Source organism: Numida meleagris, chromosome 1 (assembly GCF_002078875.1).
Source record: "Numida meleagris isolate 19003 breed g44 Domestic line chromosome 1, NumMel1.0, whole genome shotgun sequence".
NCBI classification, from domain to species: domain Eukaryota; kingdom Metazoa; phylum Chordata; class Aves; order Galliformes; family Numididae; genus Numida; species Numida meleagris.
In genome coordinates, this window is record NC_034409.1 from 154,900,657 (window position 1) to 154,923,073 (window position 22,417).

The 22,417-nt window shown below is 35.2% G+C and overlaps 1 protein-coding gene across 5 annotated transcripts in view; it reads left to right on the top strand.

The window, feature by feature from the left end:
• Window positions 1-22,417, top strand: part of DACH1 (dachshund family transcription factor 1) — a 204,387-nt gene that overhangs the window by 147,330 nt on the left and 34,640 nt on the right. For all 5 annotated transcript variants that reach the window (XM_021417576.1, XM_021417595.1, XM_021417586.1 and 2 more), the window contains 4 exons: window positions 5,236-5,387; window positions 16,508-16,655; window positions 20,483-20,626; window positions 21,094-21,162. In XM_021417576.1, the coding sequence (XP_021273251.1) occupies window positions 5,236-5,387; window positions 16,508-16,655; window positions 20,483-20,626; window positions 21,094-21,162 (513 nt within the window). The remainder of the gene's footprint in view (window positions 1-5,235; window positions 5,388-16,507; window positions 16,656-20,482; window positions 20,627-21,093; window positions 21,163-22,417) is intronic.

The window sequence follows — 22,417 nt, forward strand, 5'->3', positions numbered from 1 at the left end:
CATTCATTTACAGTGATTTTACACCAGTAATTCCTTAACAAAGCTAAAATGCATGATCTTTAAAGTAGATGTTTTTTGTATATTTGATTTTGCCAGAAGTAAATTTCATTTGCGGTGAAGTACAGTGCTTGAAACACAATGATAATAACTTAGTCAAAATATGCTGTGTTAAAAAACCACGCTTTTGCCATTTTGTTAATTTCTTGCTGAGTCAATACAAATTTCTTACTCCTTGGGCACCTTTTTCTCCATTATCTCATCTCAGTTATACTGTCCTTCTCCAAACTGTTTGTCTACCTTGAGTCTCTTTCTATCCTATTTTCTCAGCTTAGCTTTCACTCAGTTCTTCATTAGTCTCTATCTCCTAGTCAAAGAGAATACTTGAAATAAATTAGTTGAAACTTCCTCAAGTTAGAAGATTTTATTTTCAGTGGTTAAAATCAGACAGATTGTCAGTAAATATGAGAGTTTTTCTGAGGAAGAGGTAACCACTTCTTCCATCCAAGCCTGTCTCCAAGGCAGACAAATTGTAAAAATATTCAGCAAGGGGATTTTTTTTTTTTTTTAATCTGTCTGAAGTTGGCAAACATTTCAGTTTAGCACATGGGACCCCTGTTGTTTAACGTTAATATAAATCAAAAGTTACAGATGAATTAAAAGAGCTTCTCAAGCCTAAGAAGGTAAAATATGAACTTAAAAATTTTCACTAGTGATATTTGACAATGTAAATCAAAATCAGAAATAGAAAAAAAATGGAATGGACTGTTTCCCTAAAAATATATTTATCAGATTTATGGTAGAGAGGTATAGGATCTTGAAGTGCTACAAGGAAGTTGTTTTAGGAACAAATACGTTTGAAGTATTTTACAGAGAACAAAAAACATAAAGGTGTGCATTACAAAGAGCCATTAAAAATTACAGAAAGACATTAATCTGTAGAGTATTTTTTGAGCCAGCCATTATCTCTTGCTTTCAAATCCTGGCAATACCAACATTCTCCAGTTTGATTGGTGACCAGTCTGAACTTATACTACTTGCATTTAGGAACACAGACAACAGACTGGCTAACACTATTCATCTATTATTGTTTAAATAGGCTGTCACAGCTTCCATAGTGTCTGTTTCCTTGTTATCTCGTGAAGAACAAAATAGAATGGCAACGCACCAAGTACATTGAAAAATGTTACTTGTATTGGCCCAAACCTGCTGTTGTTCACAGATGAAATCTGGTTTGAACAAAAACAGGTTAATTTTTGAAAATGATTAACAATTGATTTAATGGATGCATCATTTGCAAATATTTTTAGCATATGTGTTGACTTGCCTGTTATGGTGATTTAGTTCCAGTGTCAAGGTACAGATTCATCTCTGCTCTGATACTGTAGAGATTTCAATAATAGTTTGTCCAATCCTTGTTTTTATGTTGATTTGTTACGTCTTGGTGGTCAGCACAAGCCAAGGCAGGCCTTGCCACTTCTTTGTTCTACCTTGTTCTTTTCATCTCTTTCTTTATACTGTTCTGCTCCCAGCTCTGACAATGGAGTTGTAAATTGAGCCTGTTTCTCATCTTGCCCCAGCTTTTCTTTGAATGCTTCCTGTGATGCATTCAGACTAAAAATGCTACATCTCTGTCTCCCAGTAAGGGCTTACCATTTTTGCAGTGTTGCTCCAAATAGTAGGTTGAGTACCGTTAGTAGTTCCTTTGCAACAGTTCAAAAGATGCTATGTTAATGATTATTTGGAAACAAAGATAGAGTACTGTGTTGAAAAAAGGGAACTTAGGCAGGAATTGAAGATTTTTAAATGCTTCAGTGGCAAGAGGTCATATTATTATTGCTACTAAGATATGTGGTTTTGTTTTAATTGGCTGTGTTTACAATGTGCTTTTTCTTAAAAATGCATTTTTTCAAGATTCCCTCAATCATTGCTTATCTCACATCCACAAATATTCATGCTTCCTGTGTATAATCTGTACATTTGCTCTGTTTCAAACATACTCACACTCAAAGTTTATTTCACATGGGACACGAGGAAAACAAAGCCACATTAGTCTGACATTTTTTTCTGAGTTTAAGTTTTGTTAAAATAAGTTCATTGTAAGTTCAGCTCTCTAGTCTTCCCCTTCAGTGTAAATTTGTTTCTGTTATTTATTGTAATATGAGTTGGGATTTTGAGTTCATTCTATTATCCATAACTTTAATCTTTTTGAATTATTTTGCCTATTGAAAAATGGTGCCATACATTATTGAGCAAACCATTGCAAACATGCTTTGAGCATGCCTAAAATACAGCAAACAACATATATTTATAATTAAAGTACAGCAGAGAGTTGAATCCTTTGCCCAAAATCTCAGGTAAGGCTTGTGTTAGGAGTTTTCTATATCTCAACCATTACACTGGAAGAATATAGTTTTTAAGCGAAGTGAGGCCTCTATATTTTTTTAGGTAGTTGAGTTTTATCTAATATGTTTTAAAACATTTTTCAGCTTAAGGCTTAAAATATTAGTAAGATTTTAAGTTATTTCAGGAGGGATGAGAGATCTTTGGCCTCTTTCCGTGACAAACCTACTTTCATATTTGTATAATTCAGTTCCATGATGCATACTAGTGGTAAGACTCTTTCTATAACATGCAAGTCAGTACTTTCACTGGGACCACTGGTATGTGGAGGACTTTAGTCAAAAACTCAAATGAATAGCAAAGAAGTGGTTTGTAACTTTTTAAATATTGTGTATGAAACCTTTGTGAAAGCCATACTTACAACAATCAAAAATAATACTGTGCAGCCTTTATCAGTCTATAATCTAACCATTTTTGCTTAAGTTTTGTTTGTTGTGATTAATGAAAGCATAACAATTCTGACAGCAGTTTGAAAAAAAGAATGGTTATTATTCTTCACAGTAGAATGTGATTGCAGAAGATGAACTAGCAGGATGATTTGAGAACAGTATATTAGATTACAGTATCCAGGATTACCTATTTATTTGTTTTTCCTAATGTGGTGAACATACCTATAATATTTTTAAAGTTGAAAAGAAAATAAACAATTATGGCCAAATTGCTGTATCTTGCTACAGAACGATGACAGACATATCTATGTTTTCGTAGAGTAGCATGAGGATAATGCACACAAACAGTACATTTTTCATAGCCTGCTTTTAATCTCTGTAAGATGTAGTTTCAGTCATCTATAGCGAGTTTTTCTCAACAGCCTGTATCTGACTGGAAAATCTGATGAAATTTACTTAACAAAATCTTTTTGTGGGCTGAAGCTTTCCTTGGTAAACATCAACTTGTTTCACAAAGCTTACCTTGTAAACTTTTGACTTAAGACTTTATGGGAAAGTAAAGATTGTTCCACAGATTGTAAGAAATAGAGAATACTAAATGGGCTTTTACTTCTTGTGTAGGCTACTCTCAGCCTAAGCCACTGTGAATTAGGAAGAACAGTTCTCATGGTATGATTAATCATACCAAATGTAGATCTTAATATCTGAGCAAGTCATCTGAGGCTCCTCTTATACTCAACAGGAACTTCTAGAGGAAGATTGGTCTCCTCCTGTATCCTCCTGATGGCTATAATAGTTTAGATGGATTAGCGCCTTAAAATGCTGTGTGTTTCTCTCCACTAGCTATAGAAAGAGCCAGGTGGGACAAGAACAGGAGCCTCTTTTGGCATTTCTATGCAGGGACATAGTGGATGAGGCTTTTACACAAGCACGTTTAAGTGCTGGCCAGCACAACGGAGCTGGTGAGGAGATGCAGCAAGGAATCTACACCTAAAAATACTTAACAGAGATTTCTTCTGTCTGGAATGTTGATGGAAATGAGCTTTTGGGATGAACTGGGATTCTGAGTTATAGTATGCTTTCCCATGGCTGATGAAACAGTCATGAAAACTCTAACCCATTCTTGCAAAAGATTTCAATTTTTCTCTCTAGATTATTTCCACTTCAGAATATACAGCACCCCACTTCTTTTTAGTTCTTTTTAGGAAAATAGTATCAGGACTTTCATATAATACATTTCCTAATGTGTATGCTAGAATAAAAAGTGAAGTACATTCATTAAAACTGTAATTAAATACATTGCAGAAAAAAAGAAATTAATATACCTCAAAAAATATGTATCGTGATGATCGAAGCTAAACGAAATAGAGTAGGTCTGACAAACTTTTCTGTAGTCAAACAGCTGTGCAGAGTTCTGTATACATTCTGATGCCCCAGAATTGTATTGAGTCACATCAATGTTTCAGTTAATGACTGAGCCATTGGTAAGAAAAGTACGCACAGATATATGTATCTAAATAAATGTATAGATAGTTTTCCTTTTGAAGAATTCAGATTAACATCTAGTGCAAAGAGCTTGACCTAAATTTCTGTATCGTATCAACTGTAGTCTAAAAATATTTCAAAAATTAAAAAAAAAGTATAATGAAGTCTTTTTTTATTTTTGCTGCACTTACTTTTTAATCCATTCACAGATTATCTATGAAATATTAATCTTAGAAGTCTTCAGACTCGGGGAGTTTTTCCCATTGTGATGTCACAGCTGATCCGATCTGATTGTTATGATGATCCCACTAAGGAGTTGAGCACTAATTGTTGGAACATGTCTGTGTTTAAAAAAAATTAGGCCATGATTGTAACCATGCTGTTAAGATCATTTATTGTTCAGAGCATGTTTCAGATGTGAGAATCAGGTATACTTTTTTGATTAAAAATGCCTGGACAATCTGTAGATTTTCTCTGTTTGCAGAATCTTCTGACCTGTAAATGAAAGCATTGAGTGGGAAGGGTTAATTGTATAGCAAGCCTCATATTCAAATCATTCTCTTATATGAAATATATGTCATGCTAGCAAATATTCTATTGTCAGTTCAAATAGAACACAAACTAAAATGAGATAATTGGGAAGGTGCCCATAAAGTCGGCTTGAATATTTTATCACGAGTATATGTGAGATAATATTTGTTTTAAAAAGATTCTATGGCACTGTAAACTCAGTCTCATTAGAGACTGCATTTAAAAGGCTTATAAAGTTACTCATTAATGTTATCTTGTTGTATCTCCACAGCTTTTTCATTAAAGAAAATTCAGCAGAAAGCATTTTCTCCTGATAGCAGGAACCAATTTGCAATAAATGTTCTGGAAACCACTAGGGAAGCCATTACTGAAGTCTAATAAAAACAGACAAGCGTAACTTGTTCTATATTTTTGTTTCAATCACATACAGATGAGACCCCGCTCTCCACACCAACCGCAAGAGACAGCCTTGACAAACTTTCTCTAACTGGGCATGGGCAACCACTACCTCCAGGTTTTCCATCTCCTTTTCTATTCCCTGATGGATTGTCCTCCATAGAGACCCTTCTGACTAACATCCAGGTAGGCCTTTCAGTAGATCAGCTTAAAGGAATGGAGAGGAGCCAGTTGTTCAGATTTGTCTAAATTAATACAACCATTTTGGCTTAATCAGTTCATAAGATTATTTGGATCAACTAATTTGCTGAAACTTTCTAGTAATTTGGGATTTAAAGAAGCCACAACAAATGAATGAATTTAGAAGCTGTCAGTTGCAGTACATAAAAAAATAGATTGTGTATTAAACCACAGCAGAGGATTTGATGAAAATGGCATCGGGGTGTTTAATAACATTTGTCTTAAATGCTCTTTTTATTACAGGCTAATGAAATGTATCTTACTATTTAGGTATATCTCATTTGCTAAGCAGAGAAACATTCTTTAATAAATAGTTATTTCAAATTGCTGGAGTGCCAAGGTGGAGATGATATTTAAAGCTATTTGAAATGTGTCTCCCATAAAAGCATTCACAAAAAAAGCACTTCTTTTATAAGTAAGCTCATTTCACTTAAAGTACTGTCTTCAAAGAATAGACTTCAAAGGGTATTACCAAATTTTCTGCAGATTTCCTATTCAGTAGTCAGAACGTCTATTGTGTGTACAGTACAGCCTGATTCAAATATTGTTTAAGGTATACAGTTGCCAAGATGTTAGTGTTTCATATTAGAATGAAGATTTTTTTTTTCCCCACAAATTCAGTGATCATGTGTTTTCCAGATGCAATTTTTGCAACAATATGTTGCATGAAGAAGCAAAATGTTAGTGCAGGAAATAATGCAGCCATGTTGTACTCATTACTTACAACCTTTGTTTGTACAGCTTCTCACTTCCAAAATATTTTTTTTTCCTACAGATGTGTCAAATCAATTCTGTTATATTCACTAAGCACTATACAAAGTAGGGCTAGAGCCTTTTTGCTTTACTTGAGCAAACTCATTCAAGTTTATTGCACTTCGGACTTGTTTTATGAAAAGTATACAGGATCCTTTATTAGAGATGCTTTGAGTTCTAGCAATAGAAAAAGATAAAACACAACTGCTATTTGAAAATTAAGTGTTGTTATATCTGTCTGATTCAAAAGAACATAATTGTAATTGGTTTTTTGTTTGTGTGGGTTTTTCTCTTAGTAGTTGTAACTTTTGGGTCTTAAATATATAAATTATAAAATGAGATAATTCTGCAACATTTAGCATTCTTCTAACAGGCCAGCTGCAATCTATAAAGAATATTTTTTTTCAAAGGTAGAAAAAAAGTTAATAAAGTATCTAATGTTTTAGCTGTGCATGCATGTATAGGAAAGTTCCTAGTAATTTTTTTGACAAATGTGTGCAGTCAATGTCTCTAGACAGCAACCTAATGAGCAAGGCATTCAGTATCAACAGGTTAGCTAATCTCGTGATTGAATATGAGAGTGCTGCATGACTTCAGGATAAATGACTAGGATTAATTTGCCAAGAATGCATTCAGTGTTGTTTTACAGAAAATGTGAATGTGAAATTCAGTCATTGCTTTCATTGCTCTTTTTTATTATTTTTTAAAACTAATCTTACGTGTTGAAGAGATAAAATAAGAGCCAAGATCATAAAGAAACCAGAGACTTCTTTATGCTTTTTCTCATTGTGTTTTTCAACTTACCGTTCCTTCGTTTGAGTTTCTACATCATGACAAATCACCTACCACAGTAAACAAGTTGCATGTGAAACCCTTTGGATTTTTTCAGTATGTCTCTGTGTCTTACGGTGTTATTTCCACAGATCTCTGGGAGTTCTTTCACATACTATCAAGGCATGTTTTTTTTTCCATACATTTAATCTCTATCAGGACTATATAAAAAAACACTTCACTATATATACCTACATATATTTAGCTTGCTTGATTTTCCCACCTTTGTAGAAAATGTTAAGTATTCTCTTTAAAACAATAGAGCCTGTTACAATAACCTGTGCACAGTGGCAGTTTCTCTAATCAATGACATTTAAACAGTGTTTTCCATATTCAGTGGTAATTGTAATGAAAGGACTACCACAGACACATAAGTGAACTATGTCCTGCCACTTTCATAACTAAAGTAGGGGTATTAGTTCAAACTTCTTAACAGAATTTCTGAAATAGGGAACTTTAGTACTATGGTCACTGCTTGCAGTATGGTTTGTGACTTTGTTATGAAATGCATAAGCACCATCTGAAATCCATGATGCTTCAGTACATGAGTCAGGACTCTTGTCACTGGGTCAATTTCCCTTTATTCTCCTTTAGTCCAGGTGCATCTTGCATCCTTTTCAGTAGAGAGGTATAAATTCCAAAGAGAAGTGAAACGTCAACCTTCCTCACCATTCTATTGTTCCAACTACACTAAGAATAGGTTACTAGCAACAGGGCAGGTCTAACTTTCTAAAAAAGATCATTTTGTTTACAGTTTGTTCCCTGCCTCTGATGTTGAGGTTCTTTTGAATAAGAAAACAACAAAAATCTAGCCAAAGGCTAGATGAGTTATTTTGCTGTTCTCTTTTTCCAAGCATCACACATGACTAAAACGCAGACATGTCACAGGACAGGTATAAGTCTGCTGTGAAATGCAAGTGAATGTCTTCATTAGGGCTTAGAATTGGGGTTACATACATGACCTGCCTCATGCTGTGGTGGAGAATGCAAATATTTTAGGAAAATGAAGGTCATATTACTACATAAGCAAGCAACCTCTGGCTACACAAATCTGTGAGGATGTGATGGTGTTGCGATCCACTGTACTGACTCAACTGTGTGCATAATATAGAACCTGGGTGCCTCCAGAAGAATTTGTAGAGTCTGTCCTGGTTTAAAATGGAACAGAATTGAGGTATCTTTGGGCAATAGAAGCTCTAATATTGAACTTTGTCAGGGTGAGGAGGAGCTATGGGGACAGTGATTTTGAATTAAGTAGAAAATTAGTGAACAGTTTTGATATTTGAAAACAGTGTGCAAAAAGTTGCACAGATATTGAAGAATTTAGGTAATGTCTGTCAATTTAACTTGATGCCTAACTCCACTTACTTCCTTTAAAATTGTCTACTAAACACTAGGCAAGTCTATGTCTTCCAGATGTGTTAAAGCTAAATGAATAAATGTTAATCCATTGGTGTCCAACCTTTCAGCTTGCTTGGGCCTCATTGAGTGAAGAGGAATTGTCTTGGGCCACATATACGTAGGTCACTCGGAAAGCAATGCCTCCTATTTATTTTCATGGAAAGTACAATAGATACAATGAGCACAGTACCTCTGTATGATAGAACAAATTCTCAGCTACAAAACACTGCTTTCCAACATAGTAACCACTGTTAGCTATGCGTTTCTACCAGTAATGAACAAGAGCCTGCATGCCACGCTCATCAAAACCTGCACCAGCAGAGGTGACCCACTGTCATTTGTTGCCACTCCTGAACCACACCACCCACCACTTCGCTGTGCTCACATCCACCGTTTGGTCTCCATAAACATTCAGCAAGAGTTAATCGTTGTGCCGATGGGTGCCATTTTTTCTGTATGGAAGAGTTGAATGACACCTCTTTGCTTCATACGCACTTGCATGTCAGATGTCTCTGCCGCCATCTGTCACACAGCAACAAAGTGTAACAATATTGGTGGGAAGGCTCAACCTCTACTGCCAATACGAGCATCTGCCTCTGATGTTGTAGGCCAATATAATAAAACAGGAGGCATTACTTTTGGAGCAGCCTACATGAAGGTTATAATACAGTTAGTGTATGCAAGTAACAAAGCTTATTTTATTTTTTAATATTTTTATTAGAACAGTAATAAAAAAGAGCAACAAAACCGTAAAACTAATGGGATACATGAGCAGTTTTTGTGAAACTAACGCATCAGTCTGATTCGATGGCAGTGGTTCCAATTCTTAGTGAGTTGTCAAGCTGTGCATTAGAGATTTTTTATGAAATTTTACTCTGTGCTTTTTTTTTCTGTGCTTCATTCTTGACAATAGTTGTTCACAAATGTATGTACTGCCAAAAGCAATGACATGAATAAGGCATGACTGTGAAGAGAGGGATATTTTTCTCTTACGGAAGTCTGGTGAAGAGACACAATCAGATTTTTGAGTTGAATATCTGATTGCAAATCTATACATATCACTTGAAAAATGTATTGCCGAATGAAAATGGAGTTGTAAATATACCAAAAAATCGGTGGTTTTTCTGGCAATCTTGAAACCTATTCTCAAATTCCTTTACCATAGCAGAAAACAAGGCTACTTTTTTTTTTGCTTTTTGCAGGACCGTGTTTAGCTAATATATCAAAATGCATACAGTTGTTTGCCATACCTTGAGCTGGCAGTGCACTGTGCCCTCCCTGTGCACTGATAGGTTGGTTGTTGCCAAGAGATGGATAGCCTAAAGGTAGTCAAGCCAATTTGCTGTATTCCTTTTTAATGTCATATATATGTTTTTCTTCCTTCTCCGTATATACTGCGGTTTAAACCATTAACACCATATCAGTTCAGTCACTGCCCTTGTGGCAGTGAGATGGGGGAGAAAATTGAAGAGTGCAAGAACTCATGGATTAAGATAAAGACAGTTAAAAAAGAAAAAAGAAACTTGAAAAAAAAAAAAACAAACAGATAGAAACAGTAACAACAAAAAGGATATACGGAATGTGTGGTGCACAGTGCAATTGCTCACCGCCTGCCCAGCTGGATCCCAAGAAGTGGCAGCCCCCACAGCCAATTCCCCCAGTTTTGTTGTTCACCATGACATCGTAGAGTATGGAATATCCCTTTGGCCAGTTTAGGTCAGGTGTCCTAGTTTTGTTCCCTCCCAGCTTCTTGTGTCCCTCCCTGCCTCCTCTCAAGTAGGCAGTACCTGAAGCTGAAAAGTCCTTGACAGTGTGTAAGCACTGTTCTGCAACAACTAAAACTTCAGTGTGTTATCAACATATCTGAATCCAAAACACAGCATCATACCAGCCACACTCAAGAACATTAAATCTATACCAGCTGAAACCAGAACTTGGTAAATATTTTTTTGAAAAACAAAAACACAAGAAAACACCACCAACAAAAAAACCTCAGTGAACAACATTTAATTATTTGTACATTTAAAGAGGAGATAATCAAAATATGCAGAGTCTGGAACAAGCAAGGTTAAATCTTTCTGGGAACTACTGAGATATAAATAATTAACTAAGAAAATATAATTAAATACACAAATAAATGAGATGAGGGCCATATTTTCTTCAGCTGTGTATCTACACTTTTAAGAGGAAGAGAAAATAAATTTCCCCGGAGAACTTAAAACAAGTGATATGTCTGTTCCTTCCCATTGTATATTTGTTAATTTCTTCCATATTAAATACTCTAAGTCTGTGTGCAGCTTCTGGGAGGATAAAGGGTGATGGAAGATGAATCACAGCAAAATGCTATGTGGGTACTAGTAAGAAGGCTGAAGATGTTTCCATATCTTTCTCATAAATTCACCTTTCAGAGTCATGACCCAGTTATGCCAAAGTATGTTACAGCCACAGCCTTTCATGATACTGCAATGTTTCTGGATAATAGTAATGTTATTTTAGGCTTTTAGAGCCTAAATACTTACTGACCCTGGGCTGACTTTCTATTAATAACTAAGGTATGAATTAATTACACCGTTATTTTTTTTCCATTGACATGATCTTACTGCTAGGTACTTTTTAAATAAATATGTAAAATAAACTGCAAGTATCCCATTGATGTTAATAAAAGAAATGTTTGATCGCACACTAAATTCCCCTGTGAAAACAAGGAGAACAACTGGCTTTATTGCTGTGAGTCTCCTGCACTGTTGCCGTCTATGACTGAATACACGGGGGGGGGAAATAGAACAAACATTGGGTAAAGTAAAAATAACAGTTTTCTGTTATTTTATTTGTCTTCTGCTAAAATTAAAGAGAAAATTATTTTTCACAGAAAATATTGATGAGCAATATCATGCTTTTACTTATGGTGGAGGTTTTCAATCTGAGATATTACAAAAATGTCTTTCTAGAGTCATCTGTAGTGGTGGTCGTGCTGTGTTATGTTACTTTGCATATGTCACTAGGTTAGTAGTCAGATTCGAATTGCAAAGATACAGAATTTAACCTGTGAAGGTTAATATAAATTGTTTATATATATTTGTTTCTTATTTCCTCAATAATGAGAGCATAAAAATTCTGTGGGCAATTATTGAAAGTAAAACAATGTCTTCTAGATAGACTGCTGGATTAGCTCGTAAGGCCATTTTAACGTCACATATAACTATGTAGCTAAGTGTGTTACCCATAACACACAGTAGTAGCTAGAATGAGAAAGAGCTTTTAAATACCTTTTTTCCTTCTCTTTCAAAATAGACAATACATGGTTTTATTTATTTATTCATTTATTTTTAATAGTGATGGGTAATACTGGCTTTAAGGTAGAGATACATTTAATTTCTAAAAGATTGGTAGACTGCTCTAATAAGATGGTGTTTTCAGGTATATCATAGATAACTATTAGTCAGCGAATGGGAAGGAACATTGACCATACATCAAATTAATTTTTTATTAAGAATATTTCTAGAGGACTTATCAGTAGAAAATATCAAACAAGTAAACAAAGCAAACAAAAAAAATCAGAATGTTCTATGAATTTCCAGAGAAATATGTCAATCCTTTATATTAAACTGAAATTATATATATATAAACAGTGACAGACAGGAAGAATGGCATGACATGTTTAAAGCCTGGCTCCTGATAGAGCCACACTGTATTAAAAACAAATCTGGAACCTAAGTATGTTCACTACAATTATCATTATCCAGCCTCCCTAACATCTGACCTTCCCTAAAGGGAAATATTTTCCTTTTGTTAATGTCCTGTGTTGCACTGCATTTCCCATTGTCATTGGCAGCATATTGATTTAATATCAGGTTAGAGGATTAGCCATAGCAAATACAAGTTGGACATACTGTATTTTGTATAATCTTTTACAGATGATCTACTGGGAGAATTAATAGAATTTCATGCAACTCTGAAATTGCTATTCCTGTTCCAAAGGGCACTGATGATTTTTAGATGCTGTACTTTTTAGTTTATTTTTTCAACCCCTTCTTCATCGAATACAGAGAGGTACTGAATGTTTCCAGTATTTTTGCATTAGAGATGTCATTGGCAGCAACAGCACTTTTGCATATGCATCAGTTTGGCTCTAGTGCAGATTTTTTTCTACATTGGACGCCTACTGATGTGCACTGATTTAACTTCTAAAAATGAAACTTAATTTTGTGTAGCTTATAAGTAGTCCCTAGTGTGTCTTGGCTCCAAAAAGCTAATATTTTTCAGACATAATCAGCAGCAATAGGTAATGTATTACCATTAGCTACGTTAGCAGAGAGTTTAAAAAAATGAAAGGTTTGAGGAGGAAGTATGGTACAGAAATTCAACAGCAAACGTAGTATGGTTTTAGCAGCTTCATACTATGCAGCGATTTTTAATATAAAATTACACAAGTCTGTTACACTAGAATTATTCTCTATGTTCATTCATGGATATTTAAAAATATTTGTTAGCCAAGGACAATAATAGTTTAACAGTAATTTATTTTAAACTGCTACTGATAATACAACCAATCAACACATTAAGTGATGCCAACATTGGCATCTTGCTAAATAATCTCTAGACTTTGCACTGAGAGTACCTCTTTCAAAGATAAGTCAACAAGAGCAATCAGAGCAGAAAATTAGAATTTGGTATCTTAGAATTAAAATACAGCTAAACTAAAGTTTTAATTGGGGTGATCTAAAAGGGCACTTGACGTAATGATCTCTTTCATTTGTTACTAATTGTTTGTTCCCAGCGAAGAAGAAACATGTACATGAATGTAGTTGAACTGAGTAAAGATGGCAGTTGTTTTAGCAGCTCGATTTTATGGTTTAATAAGATGGATTGCAAGAATTTGGGAAAGGTATTTGAATCTTTGAAATTATTTGACAATATGCTTTTAATCTACAAGTACTTGTTCTATAATTTACCTAGATCTGCTTTTTTTTTTGTTCATGATTTGGATGAGTCATGTGTTCTAGTAAGATGAATTGTAGGAGATTAAAATACTCTAGATTCCAACATAACCCAGAGCCAGGTATTGATATAATAATTCCTATCTGAATTTCTCAGTATTTCAGAAGCATCCATTATAGAAAACGTAATTTATGATAATTCTAAGCATAGCAGAATAAATAGGTGGCCAATGGCTCAGCGTCTGGAAGGAGATCAGTGATAAGTGGTGTCCCTCAGGGGTCAGTGCTGGGAATGATAGTCTTTAATATCTTCATCAGTGATAATGACTGTGGGGTCAAGTGCACCCTCTGCAAGTTTGCTGATGACACCAAGCTGTGGGGTGCACCAACTTGGGGCAACACACCAGAGGGATGGGATGCCATCCAGAGGGACCTAGGCTTGAGCAGTGGGCCCAGGTGAACCTCATGAGGTTCAACAAATCCAAATGCAAGATCTTGCACCTGGGTCGAGGCAACCCCCATCACCAGTGCAAGCTGGGGAATGAAAAGATTGAGTGCAGCCCTTCTGAAAAATACCTAGGGGTACTGGTGAATGGAAAGCTGGACATGAGCCAGCAATGTGCCCTTACAGCCCAGAACGCCAACCGGATCCTGAGATGCATCAAAAGAAGTGTGGCCAGCAGGTTGAGGGAGGTGACCCTACCCCTCTACTCTGTGCTGGTGAGGCCTCACCTGGAGAACTGCATCCAGATGTGGAGTCCTCAGTACAGGAGAGACATGGACCTGTTGTTGCGCATCTAGAGAAGGGCCACAAAAATGATCCAAGGGATGGAACACCTCTCCTGCAAGGACAGACTGATAGATCTGGGGCTGCTCAGCCTGGAGAAGACAAGGCTGCAAGGTGACCTGATAGGGGCCTTTCAATATCTGAAGAAGAGCTACAGGAAAGAAGGGGACAGACTCTTTATCAGGGTCTGTTGTGATAGAACAAGGGGAAATGGCTTCAAGCTTAAAGAGGGTAGATTTAGGTTAGATATAAGGAAAATGTCTTTTACAGCGAGGGTGGTGAGGCACTGGAACAGGTTGCCCAGTGATAAGGTTGGTGGCCTGCCCCTGGAGACTTTCAGGGCGTGGCTGAATTGGGCCATGGGAAACCTATCTGGCTGTCTTGTTCCTATTCATTGGAGGGGAGTTGGACTAGATGGCCTTTAAAGGTCCCTTCCAACTCTAAAGATTCTACGATTCTAAGAGGGGGATTTCAAGTGAACAGTAACATTAAAAGCTAGATGGTAAAGGCTTTATACATGTTTTAAAGTGTATTTTACTTTGCATATGCCTTTGGAGCTTTGTATTTAGCTTTATGTGATTTTCTTTAGAACTCATCCAGGTTTAACATACAACACAAAATACCTTTGTGTTTTAGATATTTTATTCTTCTGAATAAGGCTGCTAAAACTTTAATTGTATTTGTAAGCACACTTTTTGAGTTAACTGTTGTTCAATATTTTCAAATGTGGTCCTGTGCATGCGTAGCGTACATCATTTAAGTAACCACATGGTCCTTGCAGTTGGAAAGTTTTAAGTTCTTTCAGCTTCTGTAAACTTCAATACATTGAAGTATAATAGAACTGCAAAAAATTAAACTCCTAGTGATACCTTCAAGGCAACAATTTAGTTAAGAATGAGGTTGAGGAATACTGAAAATAATGGACTCTGAAGAACAGACTTAAAAGAAGAGTTGGAAGGACACAAATGTTCTAATGTCAGTGCCATGGTAGGCATTGACATTAGGAAGGCTAACAAGAGAAAGGTGCATACTAGCACTTGAGAGTGCTTTTTTTTTTTTCCATTTTCAAGTATCATAATGCTGGCTTGTTCTTTTGGAGGATATTTAGAAAAAATCATGAAAAAACTTGAAACTCGGAATATAATCTAGGAAACGTGCTTAAGTGGTGAGGGAACATAACTTTGTGTATGTAGTATGCAGCTCTGAAACTGGATCTTTAATTTAAACATTTTATCTTTTAGCTTTCCGAAAACAGCTACCAGACCACATCTTCAGTTTGTCTTGTTGGCATTGTTTTGCTTCATATCAGCAAATCCCTATTGGGTCAGAATAGATCTATGGTTGTCAGGAGACTTGCCTAGGATATAGAAGAGTTAGGTTCATATCCATGCATGTTCATATATGCCTAGCCATGCTTAATTATCTGCTATATTTTGATAGCATCAAGTGAGAGAGCTTCAAGTGTAGACCCAAGAGCCTGATGGCCAGACTTCTGGAATATGGAATCCTTTTCTCTTTCTATATTTCTTTCTTTCGACCCTGTTTCCCCTCCTCTTTTCACACTTTATCTCAGTGTCCTAATTATCTAGTTATTAGTTATTAGTTATAGTTATACTGAGATCTCTCTGTTTTCTTGCAAAAAGAAGGAACTGTGGAATAAAAATTCTCAAGAAAAAAAAAATAGGCGGAGTAATTATTTCCTGATACAATAACAACAAAAATGTAGAATTTTTTTCCAAACATACCAAGTCAAGAAATTAAGAATGATTGTGTTTTGTCATCTGTTATGAGATAACAATGTACAGGAATGTACTTTTTAAGACAGAAAGATCTTCCTGCTTTGTGAGTGTCCTCCACTTAACATCTCAATAACTTAATCTTCCTTGGAAACAATATGGAATATAGTAATAACAAATAACAATAAGGAGTTGTTCTAGAGACTGAATTTGCCATTCTTCAGGTGATAAATAATGAGACTGACAATTCGTTGTCAACAGGACAGCTCTTTGTTTTTGTCACTGGCAAATGGCTAATATAGGCTTGTTTCTTTTATGTTCTATGAAGAATAAACTTATTGCTATAACTTTTTCATATTAGTTATATGCATATTTGAAGATCAGCCTGCATTTTCTGTGAAAACTTGACTCTGCTTTTTAAAGATTTTTTGTCCACTTGTTAAAATTCACTCCAGTTGTAATTTGCTCTTGATAAATGGGAAGCTTTGAACCAGTAACAGGATTATTTCATTTGTAAAATCTCACATGACTAATCGAAGATTAATAATATAAGTTATTTATTGTGTCACCTAGTGTAATATTCTTCAGACATTACAATATCAAACTTTTTTTTTTGAGCAGGGACTACTAAAGGTTGCTATAGACAATGCCAGAGCTCAAGAGAAACAAGTCCAGCTGGAAAAGACAGAGCTGAAGATGGAGCTCTTCAGGGAACGAGAACTGAGGGAAACACTTGAAAAACAATTGGCTGTGGAACAGAAAAATAGAGGTATCTTAATAAAGCAAACATAAATGCCTTGTAATTTATTTCCTTAGGAAGCCTAATTTTGTTTCAAGCACTTGTGTTTCATCAAAACTTTTCTCCTACACTCACATTATGTGCAGGCTGATTGCAGTGCAGGTTTTGCAGTCTGCCTGATCCTAATTTTGTGCAGGATCTGCATGACTTTTAGTATGAACACCTTCTTTTATCTCTGCATTTGTCTTGAATATAACTTGTTACAACAGATCAGTAATACACAGTGCAAATATAAACACAGAAGGTGCAGTTATGGACTTTGGCAGGTTGTGATCATTATGAAAAAAGATAGCTACTTAAAGCAAACACAACTTTATCAAATTTTAGTTTCTGCAAGGTGTTATGAGTTCATCTCTGCTCTTATGTGGTAGAGTCATATACTGCATACTTAGGCAATCTCTATTTAATAAAATATAAAGTTAATAATAATGCGTGAGCCTTGTATAATGCAGTAGGTCAAACATATTAATAAAAGGAACAGCTAAGGCTCTCCTTGAAAAAGATCCCACTGTGAAACATATAAATGTTAAACATTTCTTTATGATTTCATGTATATATATAATATAATTAAGATATAGTACACCATTCTAAAACACTGGTGGTAAAGTTAAGGCAGTTCACTATTAACTATTTGCACTCCATACATGTTCCTATCTTGCTTTATACCTCTCCTTTTCTCTATATGTATGTTTTGCCCTTTAAAATTGTCTAATTACATTGCAAGGTCTAGATAACCTGTGGGTCTAGCTTGCTGCTTAACACAAACAGCAGACAAGGCAGATATGTATTTTTGCAGGGCTAGTGTTACAATACTCTTCTTGTAAAATATAGCTTTCTGTAAATCATCTAGAAAAGGAACCCCAAGAACTCTTGGATTTTCAACCAGTATCATTTATACCTTTGACAAACACTCTACCTGCATGTAAGCAGTGTAATCCTATTTCATGCCTTGACCCTTTAAAAGGCAGGGCATCATTAATTTTCCTTTTTAAACTTACAAGAATAACAACTATCAAAATTGTGCGGTGAATCATCCCTTTTGTCCACAAATGATCTATTTTGCTCAGTACAATTGCAATAGTTACACTTTTAAAGAAGTTTTCTAAAATAGCTTAGTTCTTCACATCCTTATCTACTTCTGTCTCAACCTCTCGATCATGCATGCCTTTTTTAGAGTTAAACAACAGTACGCAAAACAGAAAAGGTATTGGTAGAGACTCATCTGACATTAATTGAGTTTTGCTGTGTAGAAATTAAGCACATCATTTAACCTAATAGCATAAATTCCCTTGCTTTCAATAAAGCGATTCCTACGTCCTGTTCTGAGACAGGTAGGTGAGGTCATTTGCACTGTGAATACCTCTTTCTCTTCCTGTTAACACTGGATGGAATATCATGGACTAGGCTGGACTAGACACATATACTTGCAGCAGGTAAAAATTAGGCAAAATGCATTTTGCTCAAATTTATATTTCAAGAAAGAGCATGTGAGAGTCCATTATTTTGCTTAGGACAGTGAGATAATTGACAATGTTACTTTCTGCACTATGCATTATCTTCTTCTTTTATATGTATCCTTCTAATGATGATATTGCACTGGTGAAAGAGTCAAACCAAAGAGGAATGGATCTGAGCGCTTAATAGTGTAATGCAGTAAAGCAAATGTAATGAGGATGACTCTCTCCACTGGTGGATGCTTCTGTACAAAATAAAGAAAAAATAACATATTATTCTTTACTATGAAAAGCAAGTAGGAAAGAAAAAATAAGACACTGTAATTACTTTGAAACTTTACAGAAATATACATAGAAGGCTTTGCCTTACATTAGTTTTAGTTGACATTAGTTTTCCAAGTAGCAAATGTCATGTCTGAAAGAAAGTCTCACATCTTAATAGAAGCATGAGCAAGATGGAAGAAGTGTACCACATCCCTATTAAAAGATATTCTGTAAAAAAGACTGAAATACCCTTAAAAGGCTACAGCATAGAAATATATACGCACTGTCATACACAGGTCAAAGCCCATTAGGTAAATGGGATCTTCCATGTTAAGCAACCTGTATCAATGCCTATCTTCTGCTAGTCATGTTAACACAAGTCAAATATCTTTACGGGCAGGATATCTGAATTTTTTTTTTTTTTTTTGCCATTTGGGGGAACATTAAATCCACTGCTGCTACTGTATGTTCTACAGTGCTGCTTATTTACTGTATTGTTTCCTTCCTTCTTTGTAAATATTCCAATTAGTGATTCCTAAGGCTGTAGAATGTGTCTCATCAACCAGTGAAAGTAGGATAATCTCTCTTCTGTGAGCAGCTACACAGTAAGGGCTTGCTAATTCTGGCTCTGACTGCTGTAGTCACATCTACAATGTGTCAGCCATGATGACATTTTAATTCGGAAAGCGACATATGTTTCCTTCTCATTTATTGCAATCACTTTCAAAGTACTTATAATGAAAACATTAAAACGGTACAATGATTCAAAATGTATTTAGTTTAGCCTTTGTATAGATACTAGCTGTTCTGTGATAGTATAAGGCAACGTGCCTGAAAAGTAGTTTTACTATACAAAATGAGAAAGATCCAAAATTCCAAAGTCTTACATGTTAATGATGTAGCTATTCTCACTACAGGGTTTGTGCTAATATACATTTTGTGTCTGAACAGTTCTGTATGGCAACACACAAAAAAACTAAGGCTACTCAAAAAGCACTTAATCTTAGCATATGCATTAAACAGAAATAATCATGATGGTTCCCTTTAGAAATTTCATTATTTGCATTCTGTGTAAGTTGCAGCTATGACAGACTATTGAAAATTCAGACTGTGAAGTGGTGGACATGTATTTTTACCTTTTCCAGCATTTCTCCCTAAACCAGATACAAGTGGTTACTTTGGAGAAGGTTAAAGGGCCAGATAAAACTTCATAGTCAAGCCTAGTATCACCTAGTGTCTGATTTTAGTAATGGTAATTCTTCTATAGTTAGTGTAAAAATAACAGATTCTCTAGGAAAGGATTATCCAGGAAGATCTGAAGTAAATAAGCCTCTTATATGCATGTCTCTGAACACCCTAAATGTAAAAAGGGTTGGAGTTGGGTTGGGTAGATAATGATGTGCTCTACAACTTTATATGATTTCTTTAGAGGATCACTTTCACTTCTATTGAGTAGAAAAAAAAAGTTTTACTCTTTTCCACTTAGGACATAATCTGTGATATGTTCCTTCAGTTAGGGAACATACAAGTTGTATTTTAGTTGTGATATGGAAGGAACTGTCTGGTGACATAAAAAAGAAAATCATGATGGATTTTCTTTAAAATCTATCTATCTTGTATGATGCGTTTACATCCTGTTCCTGCAACCATTTTCTTTGTAGAATATGAACAAGAAACAAGGACAACGTTTTCTAAATTAGTGCCTTCTGCACTGAATTTTTATTACGTTCCTAATATTTTCCCTTACATTTGTGAAAGCAAAGTAATAATTAGTTGGCTTAGGGATCTGGCACTGTCCAGTTGTTTCTAGTATAAAGGGTTTGGATTGAGTTCCAAGGTTTTCTTACACTTTCACAAATCCTCGTACGTTTATTAGAAGAAATATCATGGTATAGAACAGTGGCTCTTTAAATTTCCACATGTGAATCCAGCAAATTTCAAGTAGTTTAAATTGATACCGTGTAATTACATAATCTATATGAACTGTTGCAGTTGTATTGTTTCTTGGAACTCTTAATAAGTAATTGCGTGGCCAACTTTCAGATCTGTACTTGAGTACACTGATTTTCTTCTTTCTAGCAATAATTCAGAAAAGGTTAAAGAAGGAAAAGAAGGCAAAGAGGAAATTGCAGGAAGCACTTGAATTTGAGACTAAACGACGGGAGCAAGCAGAACAGACACTGAAACAAGCAGCTTCAACAGATAGTCTCAGGGTCCTAAACGGTAAGAAGCCAGCTTTTGCTTCTGTGTCATTAATTTTCAATTTAAGTCTAAAGAAGGTTGTTAGTATGAAATTTATAACATGGTGGGAGGGGGAAAAAAAAGGAAAATCTCTCTTCTTTCCTTCATTCAAGTGAAGCGTCTGTGTTTTTTGTTTTGTTACTTTATATAGCATGTGCAAATAAATTAACCGGAGAGAATGCCCCAACTAGGACAATTTTATATTATTAGCTTGAGAAGTCATTTTTTTTCTTCTTCTTTTTCTTCCTACCTTTATGCTTGAAAAATCTATTCCTTATTAATCTCCTTCGTCTAACAAAAAATTGTCCTGGCCTCTAGTCATTGTTCAACATTAAAAAAAACTGACAAAGGTTGATTGTATTGTAATTCAGCTTTAGAGTAACAGGTTGTAAAAAGGGCTATAAGAATCAAATGAAATATGTGTCAGTCTTACCTTTCTGTGCTTCTAGACTCTCTGACCCCAGAGATAGAAGCTGACCGCAGTGGGGGCAGAACAGATGCTGAAAGGACAATACAAGGTAAGAATTTGCAAAAGGCTATAAATCTAGATCTTGCTATATGAGTTTTTCCTCAGCTTTAGACTGCTATTCAAGCATGTAGCCTACCATCTGGGCCACATCAAAACAAGTTCAAACAAGGTCAAGTTCGTCTTGCTTGTTTATAGGAGAGAATATATTCAGTGGTGATAGATTTTCTTTAAATTAATAGGTCATTTCTGTTTATCCAGTGCAATTAAAGAAGAATAATTAATTTGAAGCAATATAGGCTTGAATCTTAGACATGCTGAATGCAGTTTTTGTGAATATATATATAGTTAGATTTAGGATAACTATTTTTAAATGCTGATTTAAAACAATTTGAGCCTTTCAACTATGCAAATGGTTAATGGATAACATTCAAGGCAAGATGAGAATTTCATAGCTAATATTCAGTGGCAGTTACTGAAAGGTGTGTTTCAATAAGCTACTCTGAGCATTAATGATGAATAAACTGTTTATTCACTTCCTGGATTTTTCATTTGCCACATCCCATTATTTACAGTTTAATAAAACAAATCTGCTGAGTAAATTTGTACATGAAATACTAAAGAGAGCCTTATTACTTCCCTTGTGAATCTAAATGTATATATATTGCAAGCACCAAGATATTAGTAAAGAACAAATTTTTAAGATAGCATTTGTGTTATTATGTACTCTCTAGTCAACAATCTAATTCTACCTGCATGAATACTAAACAGAAGAAACAGCATTTGTTTTCAATTGTAAATGAACGTGCTTTTTTACAAAGGCAAGCCTAAGATGGTTAGCACCAGTAATCTCACTCAATTGCCTTTACTTTGCATTTTGAAGTCAATCATCTTAACAGTACCATTTGACATAATCTGTGTATTATTTAGTCACTTTAACTGACTCCTAAAGAATTGTTACTAGTGTGCCACAAGGAGGCTGTAACAACAAAATAAAATGTCAACAGTATTTAAAGGTATTGAGCATATACACAAATACAAAAGAGGCAATGAGTCCTTGTGTGGGACAAACAAAAACATTTAGATCTAAATTGCATGTTCTGTCTGAAAAGTTAATAGCTCGGAAGTTGAAATATGCCAGTTTGAATGTTGCCTGGGAAGTAGGTACAGGTTGTGACGTGTTTGTTGTTCCAGAATCCTGCTTCTCCTCCCATAAAATGTATGCCTAACTCAAAGCACCATCTGATACATCATTCTAGTAAGAATCCAATCAACATACCCATTTGCTATAAACCAGACATTTTGTT